Source organism: Heterocephalus glaber, unplaced genomic scaffold (genome assembly GCF_053883595.1).
Source record: "Heterocephalus glaber isolate CG9 unplaced genomic scaffold, H.glaber_assembly_v1.0 deba00001538, whole genome shotgun sequence".
Classification (NCBI taxonomy): Eukaryota; Metazoa; Chordata; class Mammalia; order Rodentia; family Bathyergidae; genus Heterocephalus; species Heterocephalus glaber.
In genome coordinates, this window is record NW_028258333.1 from 1,264,437 (window position 1) to 1,278,767 (window position 14,331).

At 38.6% G+C, this 14,331-nt stretch overlaps 1 protein-coding gene across 6 annotated transcripts in view; it reads right to left on the reverse strand.

Annotated features, from left to right (window-relative positions):
• Nucleotides 1-14,331, reverse strand: part of Ctnnd2 (catenin delta 2) — an 871,879-nt gene that overhangs the window by 198,117 nt on the left and 659,431 nt on the right. For all 6 annotated transcript variants that reach the window (XM_087189427.1, XM_004845189.4, XM_004845188.4 and 3 more), the window contains one exon: nucleotides 1,468-1,681. In XM_087189427.1, coding sequence (XP_087045553.1) covers nucleotides 1,468-1,681 — 214 coding nt within the window. The remainder of the gene's footprint in view (nucleotides 1-1,467; nucleotides 1,682-14,331) is intronic.

Genomic DNA, 14,331 nt, shown 5'->3' on the forward strand with positions numbered 1-14,331 from the left:
TGAAATGAATAGAGACTTCTCTGAAGTACAAATAGCCAATAAATACATGAAAAATGTTAACGTTGCTGGCCATTAGGGAAATGCAAATTATAACAACATTGAGATTCCACCTTACTCCAAACAGAATAGCTATCATTAAGAAGTCAAATAACAACAAATGCTGGCAAAGTTGCGGGGGGAAAAGGAATCCTTCTATGTTATTGGTGGGAATATAAACTGGTACAACCATTATGGAAATCAGCATGGAAATTTCCCCAAAAACCCTCCAAAATTCAAAATTTCATTTGATCCAGCTCTTCACCTACTAGATATAAAATCATCGTATTACAGTGATCCATGCATACCCATGACTAAAGCAGCACAGCTCATTATAGCTAAATCTTGGAAGCAGCCTTTGTGTCCATCAACAGACAAATGGATAAAGAAAGTGTGGTATTTATCCACAGTGGAGTACTACTCTGATATACAGGATACATTTGAGTCATTTGCAGAAAAATGGATGCAACTTGAATCCATAATATTAAGTGAAATAAACCATACACACAAGCTTAAATTTTGTATTGCTTCACTTATATGGAAAACTGAAGTATAAATAAAAGGAAAATAAAATGCAGCAAATAGGAAACAAGGAGATAGATCTTTTGCAAATGGAAAGAGAACGAATACAGGGAGGGAGGGAGAGGAGGGGAAGGGACACGGATGAAAAAGAATTAAAATGTGTGTAGTACACATATCAACTCCTCACAGTAAATGTATTCATCATGTACTAATAAAAAAAGTGAGGGTTGATAGCAAATCGCTAATGTTTCCCACGTCACCGAGCATTCTAAAGAAGGTGCGTGTGCTGAACACTTTAGGTGTTCTCATTCATTAAACTCTCCTGACTCTCTAAAGCACTATAATTATCTCCATTTTACAAAAACCCAAACCCTATGATCACGAAAAGACTTTCTCTCATGTTAACTCTCAAAAAATCCCTTAATATGTAGTAATACAACCTTGTGATTTTGAGTAGGCATAAATATTTTACTTAATAAGTTAAATTCTAGGTACAATAAGCTCTCCATTGTTAACCACACTGTAAACCAGAATATATACTTTATTACCTATAACTCACATGCCTTGTCTTTTTACCAATTATTTTTAGTGTTATCCTAATAATGGCCCGCAGGTATTGTAAAATGCTCAGCTACTTGTAAATCAAATGACGAGGACTGAAATGTGATCAGAGAGTGTCAGTGAGGGCTACATTTACAGGACTTTAATTCTGCAATATGAGCAATCCATGTGTGTTACATTCGATTCTACTGTTCACTCACTTGAAAACATAAATTGAGACTGCCGATGTTATTAGCACTCTGACAGTCCCCAGGCTGTAACATTTGGTCTGCACCCTCCCGACGGGGCTGGATAACAGAAAATGTACCGTGGGGTAGGTCAGAATGTCCAGTACCTGGAGATCCTCACCTGTGACCAGCTCCTGGATCTCCAGGTCTGTGGTCTTGCGCAGCAGCCTCACAAGGGCCGGGATGCCACCGCAGTTTTTCAGGGCAATCTTGTTATCGTCGTTGGCCTTGCCATACACCAGGTTTCTCAGAGCTCCGCAGGCACTACGGTGGACTTCGGTCATCCGATGGTCCAGCAGGTCCACCAGGAGCTGGATACCTCCCTGCCTCCTTATCTGAAAGAGCAAAGAACAGCACTTTGGCCTCAGGGAGCAAGGTCGCACTGTCGAAGTCCAAAACATGTTTTTTATAAGAAGTCTCTGCCACAATTAATTGCACCGAACTGAATGAAGGTATAGAATACGAAAAGAAAGCAATTAACCATTCTCAGATTTTATTGCCTGTGCTTGCTTTAATATCCTACCAATAAAAATTTAAATGTATTTTTTCAAGCTATAGAATTTCAGAAAGGTGATTTTAACTTTATAATGAGCGTCTCAGACATTTCTTTCTTTAAAAATATGCCATATACCCATGGCATGCAACAGATGGAGGCGGAAAAGGCATTAGAATGAGGCCTGCTCCTCAGACTAATTTTAACCATTGTCTTCAAAGGCGGGGGGATTGGTGTAGAAAATGCTGAAATTATGCTTTTTAATAGGGAAACATGCCAAACATTTGAAAGGAAGCAGAAAAACTGGAAGAAGGGACGTAGGAGTTTTATCCCTGAAGGTCTGGAAACCTAGGGACGTCACCCACAGTGAGAGACAAACCGGTGAGGCCAAGGGTTGATTAACAATAACAAAAATCACATTACATTTTAGTTTTTTTTATTGGAAGAAAATTTTAAGTTTTTATAAGTAATTGCAAAATGATTTTGCAATGTGTTTCCAAATACATGTTCTACTTACTGCCCTTTGGTATCGGGACCAGTTGTAAAATGCAAACTGGGAAGAAAATGAAGTGGCTCCTTAATGCACACATCATTCCAGGAAGCCTGAACCCTTGTGCATTTCCCTCGGAAAGACAGCATAAGTCACTCAGCAATGTCATTCTCTTTTCCTTTCTCTAAACTTCAGTGGTCTCCAGGGATTGAAGGATCGGCACTCTGTCTACTTAATTGTTGTTGTTGTTGTTACTGAAAACTCGTTCATTCCACAGACATGCAGGACACAGGCAAATCGCCACATTCTCTCAATGGAGCTCAAGTGCCCACTTTTCACTGTGACTCTAGCCACACTGCTTAAAACGGCCATTTTACTGTCATGTTACAGAAGTCTTCAGAGTCCTTGATGTGTCCTAATTTGTTATATTTATTGTTATCATCTATTGTCTCCTATCCAAATGCATATTCTGGGATGCCTGGTCTTTTATTTTGTGCTCTGGTATATTCTCATTCCTAACCCAAGTGCAGTATGTACCAACCCCATAGTAGGTGCTCAGTAAATACTGTCGAATGCTTAGAGCTAATTAATACATTACTTGGTGAGATATTAGAAGTTCTCAGATTCGCTAAAACTTTGCTTTTCAAAATTGCGTAAAAATGTTTTTAAAAGGGAAGAAGAAAGCCTTTTGTGAAGAGTGAAGATTTTATCCAGGGAGCCGAGTCTGCCTCACACACCTAGGGTAATTTGCTGGCTGCCTATAGGAATTATTGTCATTCATCAAGAACATGCCCGCAGAAAAGAAAGCAAGCCTAGCCGAACTCACGGACCCTGAAGCCTTCGCCTTGAAAACAGTGTGTGCATCGCACCTTCCACGAGAAAAGTCCCCCTGAAGGAAGTGGAAAGACTGGGTACCGCATGGCTGGGATGGTATTTGCCTCCTCTGTGGGGTCTACACAGTCTGCAGAGGTGCGGGCCCCTGGCAGGCGGCTCCAGGGAGGAGAGCAGAAAAAGGAGCCGGAAAACAGCCTTGCTGACTTAGCGTTTTACCCAGTTTCCTATGGTTGGCGTCCACCTTAGAGAGATGAAGTTGTGTTGGTCTATGTGCGGCACAGACTAGATGTGTGTGCTGCACATTCATCTGTTTTACTGCTTCAGCCAGTTTGTTATAACACCTCAGAAGGGATACTCCATTTGCATTAAAAGGTCTAACTGTGGATGCCATTTTTTCTCATGTGTGTGTGTCTGCATCGTGTGCTTCACTTTAGGATTCCTTGGACTTAAATTGTGAATGATGATGAAGCCATTTAAAAAAGAGGAGGAAGTAAATCTATTCTTCAATGAATCTATCAGTTATATATTAAAAGCAGATGATGCAGTAAATCGATAAATCAGTCTATCTGTCCATATCTCTATATTTTAGCTGTCCTGGATATTATAATTAATATGTCTAATTTATGATAATATATTTTCCATTTATATGACTTAATAAATTAAGATACTAAAATATTATTCCAACTCATTAAGAGGGAAAATGAATTCAAAATGAATGCAATTTGAATTCTTAATAGTATAATGAGAACGTGGTGTTTTCAGTTTGACCCTAATTAATGCCATATACCCGAATTTACAATGAGATCGGAAGTTCTATTTTAATCTACCTAGGGAAGCACCAATGGGACAATAAACTTTTTTTCATCTGCTCTTATTTGCAGTCAGTAGACCATCTATGTGCAAAAATGCTGCTGAATTTTATCAAAGAATGAGAGAATCATCCCATTTCAGCTTTCTGAAGCCAAACGTTAGTCAGAGTTGATATGTGAACATTGGCATATGTGGAATGGAAAAGCCAGGCCCTTGGTTCTTCCTCCTTGTCCTCTGACAGTACGGGGGACGCCTGGACCTGGATGTGCAGTCCATGTCCTCCTGCAGGCCATGCAGGGGCTCCTGCTGCCCTCATCCCTGTCTCTCAGCCTTGCTTCTCGCCCGCCTCCCTCTAAATTCTCACTCAGCCCTGCTAGTTTCTTGTAACTAACCTGAAACTTTTTATTTAAATTTTATTCCTTAAGTTTATTGGTACATTTTTGGGGTACATTATGATCACATTCATTATTGGGAATCTGTACCTGTACATGATATATCTTGGTTTTTATTTTTCCCCATTCCCCTTCTCTCCCTTCAACCTCTCCATCCCTCCCTATTTAAAAAAGCTTTGTTTCCATTTTTCCTTCATTTTTTCTTTACCTTCTTTTTTTTCTCCCACTTCTCTTCCTAGTTCCCCTTCCCCTTTGAACATTTTCTTCCTGTTTCACAATATCTATTTTACATTTTGGTCCTCACTTACACTTTCAGTTTCTCACACCAGAGAAACTATTCGGTATTTACACATGTGTGTCCTATTTATTTCACTGAAGAGTATGGCCTCAAGATGCATCCATTTAGCTAGAAATGTTTCTAGTTTCTCGTTCTTTTCGGCACGACATCTTCTTTATCCGATCTTTCTCTTGGTGGTATGCCCTTAAGGTTACTTCTTCCTTTTACATGATTTGATGTTTCTTCTCAGTGCTGCATAATATTCCATTTTTCTATTTACATTAAAGTATATTTATCCACTCATCTACTAAAGGACATCTTGGTTGGTTCCAAGTTTTGATAGTTATGCACAAAGCTGTTATAAATATATGTGTGCATGTTTTCATATGGGCTTAAACTTTCAACTCTTTGCACAAACACCAGCATTTGATTGCTGGATCCTATAATAAAAATGTATTGAGTTCTACTGTCTTCTGCAGTGCATGCCATGTGCATTGTCATTGCAAGGAGAGTTCCCGTGACTCCATGTCCTCATCAACACTTGCCGTTGTCGGTGCTTAGATCTAAGCCATTCTGAGATATGTGTGGCAGCATCTTATTGTGTGTCCTGCTCTTTTTAAGACTGCATGCAAGATTCAGATTTATTTTTATTAATGCAAAAGATCGAATGAAAATCAATGTCAAAATACAAATGGGAAAATGGTAGCTTTGGTTCTGAACTGAACAAATCTCTATCTGCCACTTTCTTGGACCTAACAGAGTGAGAGAATGACCAGAAAGGGCTTTTCATACATGACTGGAACAGGCAGTCTTAGATTTGTTCATTGTTTAATTCTTTAATTCTTTGATAAGTGACCGACTTTTTCAGTCATTGCCATGTCAATAGCGTAGAACTATTTTTCTGTTTAGTTGTGGACACCAGGGAATTAACTGGTAACTGCAGTCCAGACTTGATATTTGCAACTCATTTCAGAGTAGGATACAGTTGTTTCTTCCTTACCTTTTCCTTAAAAGGGAGACTATATCTAATCTAAAACAGGAAACAAATGGATAGGTGATTAAAGTATTCAAAAAATGCAGCTATTGTCCTTTACGGTACCCAGTATCGCCTTTTACAAAAGTGTGGTCTCCACTGTGCCTGCCTGGCAAGCTCAAGTTCCTGAGTTCAATCCCTGGTACCAAAAAAAAAAAAAGAGGGAGGTCTCCCCACTTAATGAATTCACTATTCTTAACATAATCTTATGTATTAAGGATAAAATACATTTACCAATAAATTGGCTACTACCATTAAATTGATATCAACATCAATGAATAATTTATGGTATTTCCAATTATAGTAGTGTTGGTGTGTACATGACAGTCTTCATAAAATCACAATTATAATGATGATATATATATATATAGGGTCAAAAATGATTATAACAGCTTGCAACACAACTTCTTTTGGGAGGTACTTGGCTTTATTCGTATACTATAAATGTTGCTTTAAAGATAGTGACACCCTCAGGACATAGCCTTCTAGGCATTTCATAAAAACAAAGAGATTTTGGGGAAGAGGGAAGAATTTGGAGCTGGGCTACAGACCAGAGAGGAAAAGCTGGAGCTGCCTGTTGTCAAACTTCTTATTGATAAGAAAAGAACTTTTTGGTAACCATTTATGTGGCCATTGGGATCTATTTCATTGTAAGCAAAATGGATGTACCTTTGGGCTCCTGCGTTAGTGTTAATAAAACTAGGGGCCTCAGACTCAAAGTAAATTTAAATAATAGTGTGCATGCCAATTGCCATATAGCCGGTCACACACTCCGTAGATACCACGTACTGAAAGGCATCTCACTTCACATATTTATGAAACTCAAGGCACAGTGTCTGGCAACTGGTTTATAGAAAAAGCTATTAAAATGAAACACTTTGACTTACTGACTATATTAAATTCACCTGTTACTTTTCAGTGGTGTCATTTTGAAAAACAAAAGATGTAGTTGTTATATAGTCATCATTAATATTGAAAATTTAAATAATTTTCTCAGTTTAAGAGCTATTGGAAGAAACAAAGTTTGTGGATCCAGAAACACAGGCTGACTAAATCTCACTTTCCAACTGTAATGTAGAAATCACAATTATTGGTTTGTAAAGTGCCTATTTTACGACACTGAATCCTGTCATAAAGTCATTGAAACAATCAATGATTCCTGAGACTCTGAATTGGTATGTGTCACTTCTGTGTAATATGCAAGTACACTTCATAAAGGCCAAATGTCTCTATGCTTTAATGTAAAAATTATTTTGGAGAATTCTGAGAAAATTGAGAAAATCTCACTCTCTCCCTCTCCCTTTACCACTTACCCCTAATTGTGTAAAATGACTTCCTTTCTCCATTCCATTGGTGAATGAAGAAGGACAATGTTTCCTTTAAATTATACACTGGAGAGAGGGGTGTATAACACTGAAGGTTACTGGTTTTTGAGTTGTGCTCCAGGGTCTAAATCCTAGCTCCTTCAATTAAACCCATACCCCTACATCAAGTTCCTTAAATGTTCTTAACACATGAACAAAATGTGGACCAATCTCATATGATTGTTTTCAGGACTAAATGAGATTTCAAATGTGAATTGTTTAACAAAGTGCTCAATAAATACCATCTATCAAGGAACTATTCACTGGATCAACTTGCTAAAGGTCATTTGTGGTTGACTTATTATCTGGTCAATATATGAATTAATTTAATAATATGCTAATATAATGTATAGCAGCCAGTAAAAGGAATACAATTCAGAGTTACAACTTCATAAATTGGTTTTAGTTTATAAACCATATATTATCTAATAGATCCCGAATCCCATCTGGTATATAACCAATAAGGCTAAATAGAAGATACATTTATTCTAGAACAAACTGCATGGAACACTGTTGTTGTCATTTAAGAATTTTAAAATATGTTCCATCAATATTGCCCTAATGAGATATTTTGCTAAATATATTTCAAAGTACAATGAATTAATTTATATTTTTAAAAAAGGAGAATAATACGTTTTTTTCCTATTGGTACCAATTGATAAAAGTTTTTAGGAAAAGAAGACATACTTTTCTGAAATGTACACTTATTAAGTAAAAAAGAGGGCTGTTTTAAATTTTATTGACAAAGTAGTTTCTAATAAACAGAAGAAAAAATGAGATTATTAGCAAATGATGCACCATAAGGGCTTCAATGACTTGGAAGTTTCTACTCTCATGCTCATTTTCCCAGATGCCGCCCATGTGCCCTGGTGCAGGATATTAGGGCTTAGGTTTCAACTCTATCATATCTAACAGAAAGTTTCAGGTTACAAAGTTTGCACTTCAGTCCTGCCAACCTTAGAGATTTGACAGAAAAGGCAGATGAGACAATGTATTAGAATATATATGGAAAGGAAGAAAGGAGCCTACAAATAAATCATTATCGCTATTTTACTTCTCTTTCTTTATGAATAGCCAACCTAAAAGCCCCATCATGCCTAGAACTTTTGTCACCATGTACAAATTTCAAACTCTGGTCTGACCTCATGGGCACGCCCTGGGTTGGCTGCCAGATAAACCATTTGGCGGGAACAGTTCCCCCATCACCCAGTCAGCTCTGCAGGCGCTCCCTAAATCAGTCAGGTTGACAATGATGCTTCACTGTCAGGATCCTAGGAGGGTTTCACTTTTTAATGACACTATGTTGATGGCACCACACTGCATATACTTCTCTTCACACAACATTTTGTGGTGACATTTCCCAAGTCAATATGTTAGTGATATTTATCCAAAAGCAAAGTAAGCTTGGTTGCTCACGGGTTTTTTTTTTTTTTTTTTTTTTTTTTTTTACCATTCTTTATCTAGTTTCATGTTGGTAGGCAGCTGTTTGCTTCCAAAGGTTTGTTTATACCAGCAATGGTGGTGGAATGCAGTGTGTGCACAGCTAAAATGTTCTCTAGAATCAACACTTTGGATTGGTGGGTTGGATTTTGTCTATGTCTAGCCAAAAAGTTGTACTAATCTACCTTCCATTAGCAGTATGAGCTACCCTGTAGATATTATCCATTGCTAAATCATTTTTTTAATTTAACCATTTTATTGGATGCAAAATGATATCTCTTTTTAGTGTTAATTTGCATTTTCTTGAGTATGGGTAAGGTTGAGTCTTTGAATAAACTCTTCAGCAAAGAGGTGGAGAATCTACATGGACCAAATTAGAGGGTGTTCCTGAGTAACATAAAAGAAAACATTAATAAATAGAAAGAAATGCCTTGCTCTTGAGTGAAAAGAGCACACATCGAATAGGCAGTATATTTTCCAAAATTTATTTACAGTCTGAACATAATTTCAATCAAAATTAAAAAGACTACTTTTGGAACAATGTCTGACAAAATAATTCTAAGTTTTATCTGTAACCTTATGGACAAAATAAAAACTAAGACTATTCAATAAGGATGAAAGCAAGGGGGATTTTTTTTTTTATTATCTGTATTTTACAGAAAGCTTCAAAGATTCCAATATTGTGGTACGGAGATACATGTGATAGGGTGACGTAGCGGAAGAGAAGGGATGCCCAAACGAAAGCACTGTGTGACTCCAAGGCCTAATCTGATGTGTGGCAAACAGCAGAATTACAAGCTCATGCTGACAGATTGAATTCTATGAAAAGGTCACAAGGAAGGTGACTAGGTATCTTGGACATTCCAGAAATTTAAGAATTAAAAATACTTAATAAAGGCAAAGTTAATTTCAATGACTATCAATGTGATTTCAAGGATGAACAAGGAGTTTTGAACACAATAAAAGAAACAAGGTATTTCCAAAGCTTAATAATAACTGTGCACAGATAACAGCTATTGTTCCAGCTTTAGTAACCTATTTGTACTAATTTGAAAAGTTTAAGTGAGATTCTCATATATTCTCATGGGGGATCTCGTGGACACGATGAGATTAGGATGTCCTTCAGGAAGTGCTCCAGATGCTCTGATTCTCTCTCTCTTACTTCCTCCCCAGCCCACACAGAAAGAGGCCAGTGGGGCAGCACTGCACAGGTTCACAGAGGGGATTTAAGGGATCATGTTCGATGTACTGAAAACAAGTAATCTTCTAGTTCTTGTCTTATTTTAAAAATTAGTTCATTAGTCATGTCCTTTGAGTTTAAACATCTATGTTTTTAGACTAACCATTAGTAACCTAACATTTCATCTCTTCATTTGGAAAAGATGTAATCTAGTATATGTATTATGTGTAGTAAGGCCAACTCCCTATGTTGCTCCATACCTAAAAGGGAATTCTGGATGAGCTTGCATAAATTCTCAAACCACAAACCCCACAAGGTGTATATTTATTACTCCAATTATTGGACAATTACTGAATCTTCTTGGAATGTAAACACAAGAAGGCCACACATATTACCCCCAAAGCTTTCATTTGCAAGGGTCTGATAACGCTCACCTGACAAACATTTCTTGAGTGCTTTTAGAAGAGGGTGAGGTAGCCAAGACCTTCGTTTAAGGAGCCAAAAAATCTATGGAGCAGTCAGAAATTAAGTAAATAAACTAACAAAGATGTACATATGACCATTTCAATAGTGACAGTCAGATGCAGACTTATCTGAAAGAAGACTAGCAGTTTTCTAGTCATCATTTTCTATTCTTTCTCTTTAAAGAAGATCAGCCATATATATAAAGATCTTCAATGCCCGTGCCCTTCCAGGTGCTAAGAACCACACAGAAAGCAGCCAGAAAAGAGGGTTGGGGGTGGGTGATGGAGTTGGAGTGGAAGGGGTTGGGGGATTTCAGGAGAGCCCCCATGCCTGGGGAGAGCGATGCAGGGTCCCAGAGATGGAGGGTCATGGGGAGGAGCCAGGAGAGCAGGGTTGGGGTTGGGGCTGGAGTTAGGGTGCAGAGGGAGGGAGAGAATGGAGGAGGGAGAGCAGCTGAGTCGGGGGGCTGAGCTGCAGGGTTGGAGCTGAGCACGTCCAATCACTGCAGGGCACTGGGCTCACTGCGGGGCAGGCAGGAATCCGAGTTGCCCTAACTCACCGGGCTGAAGACTGCTGCAGGCACCTTGGGGAGGACACACGGGGGCCCAGATTCCAGAGCTGCTTGGCAAATAGGGCGGTAAATTGGGTCTGACCCAAAGAAAGGAATCACGAATGACTATGATTTTTGGCTTTTCATTTTTCATACACAAGAGCATTGGTAATCATTGTAACAGTCATTTTTGCTTGACTGACAGATGGCAAAGCATTTATGACAGAGTCCTTTATCTAAATTTCTATTTTATTATCTTACAAAAGCCTACATTTTAGAATTTGCTGTTATTTTGCTTATGCAAAACGGAAAAATAACATCTTTTGAAAATATAAAAATTAGGCTAAGTATTGACGTAGAAATAATAGAGAAGTTAGTTTACATCTTAGTCCATGGTTATAAAAACGGTAAGTGCTAAAGTAAAAGTAACACATTCCACCAAACGGAATTATGATGGTTATGCAGATAACACTTTTCTAAGCCTCATTTTATTTTTAGATTACATGTCTTTTCTAAAAAAAATAAGTCACTTTGAGTTAAGATTTTCATTAAAGCTACAAAAATTGTACAGAACTACAATTTGTTTTATGATATGAATTGCATGATTGAAAGTGTCTTCTTTCCATGCACACGTCACTGTCTTGCTCTTTAAGAGTATGAAACATCGTATATGTTCTGAAGATGTATTTTCTTTTGCTTTGAGTAATAGTCAATACTTAGAGGTCTAAATTCTGGGCAAGAAAATAATTCTAATTTTGTTCATTCTAATTTTGTTAAATGATGTTTATTAAGCATTGGTCAGTATTTTCTTTTCAGAATTCTATGGTTTAGTGAAGAAGAAATAAGGGCTATGTAGCTCACAAGAAAGCCTCCAAATCAACCTGTAGAGGAACTGGGTGGAGTCAGCGCCTCTGGAAGTAATAATCGTTGAACTATTTAGACTCTATAGTGCTTGGGGTGCAGTAGGTCCACACCTTTTGAAGTGGAGGACACATACGGTAGGGCTGGAGGAAAGGGTTGGCAACCCCGGGTAGTGCAGTGGTACATCTTCTTGGGCCTTAAATTTACCTAAAGATTGAGGAGAATATTCTTTAAAAATAATCATATTGGGAGGCTTTATTGAGTAGAACATAAGATTCATGGGACATTTAAAGAAAAAGCACAGAACTTCAGGGAATGGCACGCTTGGAAAGAGGTTGTTTGGCCAGCAGCATCTACTTCCTGCACACATGAGGTCCGGCTGGGAGGAGGGGGTGGGGAGAGAAGGCATCTGCTGCACAGACCACATCCCAAAGGAAGATGCGGGAGTGTTAGGGAAGCTAGAAAGACAGCAGACTCGATGGCACTGAGAACCACATAAATGTGGAGATATTGGAAGTGGTGGTATGCAGGGACCTATATATGGCTTCGAAGTGAAGCCACAGAGCCATGACAAGGAATTTGCAAGAGGGCTCCAGAACAGATACTATGAATGATCTAAAAGTGTTCCTTAGATAATGAGCATATTTTAGGTTTTTCTTGGCATATAAATATTACCAAATACAGGTGGAGGTTTCCACATCTCTCAACTGTTTAAATTGACTCTGATTTCTTCTTGTCCTGGTAGCCCTGTACTCTGAGCAATGGTAGAGCCCGTCTGGGATTCTCCTGCCCACGGGCTCAGAGCGTGGAGGCTGCAGGCAACCCAGAGGAACCGAGTCCTGAGCAAGAGGAAACCAGACTTCACCCCGCAGTGCTTCCTGGGGTTGCCCAGAAGTTCTGCTAGACTCCAATATGGTGACCAGCCCTTTGGAGGATCCACAAAGTGGAACACGTCGCCCTTATTTTCCTCCATGTTTCTATTGAACACAAAGAAATCTGTCGGTGGGGAAATCCATCTGCAACACTTCGTGTTGAAATATGAGCTTTTCGATGGTGCTGCTCACCTGCTTAAATATGATTCACTCTTCATTTTGTCTGTTACCCCAAGCAGAACATTTATACAACACTTGGATCTTGATGTAATAAGAAAATACACTTGTTTGGTGCATCTGTGACCTTTGAAATTTAAAACATTATGTACTAAAAAATTCCATCAAGTGAACTCCAGTGCATCCCCAACCTATGTGCCATTCTGGAATGAAGAAGAGATTTTATTCCAGACACCAAATGAAAGGTTACTGCAGGGATCCTGATGCTACGAAACCCTTCAGCCACTTTAAAGGCAGTAGTATAATTACCCATATCAACAGTTCAATACACACACATACATATTGTACAAGGTGATAGATATAGTGATACCTAGCATGTCTATAAACATATATGCATATTAAATGTATATGTATTTAAGAGAGACAACAAAATTCTTTACCTTTTTTTCTCACCAAAATGAAATTCATTCAGTTCTTTAAATTTCAATTTTCTTTACTCTAATTTAAAATTTCTAGCATTTGTTCCCTTGTTCTTATAACTCATCCCTTGTGGGGTCACAGTCCTGCTACTGTCCAATAAATAAAACAGCCACAGAGGTGAACACAAGTCCTCTTTCTTTAAATTGATAACTTCAGCTCAAAGACCTTCAGTTCTGGGGTTTAACAGATTAATGCCTGCAGCCCACATTATAAAGAGGAAAATGCTCTGATTTCACTCTATTTTTAGACCTTGGCTCTTGGCAGGGTTTATCAATAAACTCTTTTAAAAATCTTTAATGTATGAAGTCCTTGGTTCTAAAAAGATCAAGTTTCCTTCTTTGCTGATTCTCCTAATTATGCATTTAATACTCTCTGTATAAATGTCTTGGCTTGCATTTTGATTCTTTAAGAGACTTCAAATAACTCCCATGTGCTATTGCATGCCATTTCCCCCCTGACTAGAACCAGGCAGTGGTCACACTCTCGGTTTTACCTGACTGGTAAAGGCTGAGAACCCATACTAAAGCAAAGTCAAAAAGAAGATATTTTTTGGTTTCATTTTGTTTTAAAATTCTATACACACACAAATCAGCATCATTTATTTTAAAAACACGCATAATCAGCAGATGTCAGTCCCTGCTGAAAATCTTGTAGAGATTCCCAGCACATCCAGGAATTATTAGCCTTGGCTTCCAGTCTGGCGAGCCTTGCCCCTGGTCTTTGTCTCCATCTCATCTTTCTCCCTGACTTGACTTTCTCATCTTTCTCTTGACTTTTTTCTCCCCCTCCTCTGGGCATCTGGAAGTTGCGGAGCAGCTCGGAGGTTCTCCTGGGTCTGCAGAGCAGTTTCCTTCCACTCTTCGAGGTCAGCCGTCAGTGCCAGAACTCCCACCTCCTACACCTTCCCTCTACTTGCTCTACCCCTCCTCTAGATCCTGTTACGGCGCCCATTGGACACCTGGTGTTTTTTATGTACAGTGGACCCTCAAGTCATGATCAGCTTGACATACACAACTTTGGTTAGTTAGGTTAACAGAAGATTTCTCTACCTCTTGTTATCTATAGCATGTACCCAGGTAAACATCCAGACCTCAGCTGAATTGACTGAGTTACAACCAGTCCTCAGGAACTGATTTAGTTCGTAAGTCAAGGGTTCACTATACTTATTTACTGACTTTCTGTTTCCACCCTTGCCCAGAGGGATTAAGCACGGTGAGAACAGAGATTTGTCTGATTCAGCCAACACTAAATTCCCCAGGGCCAACAG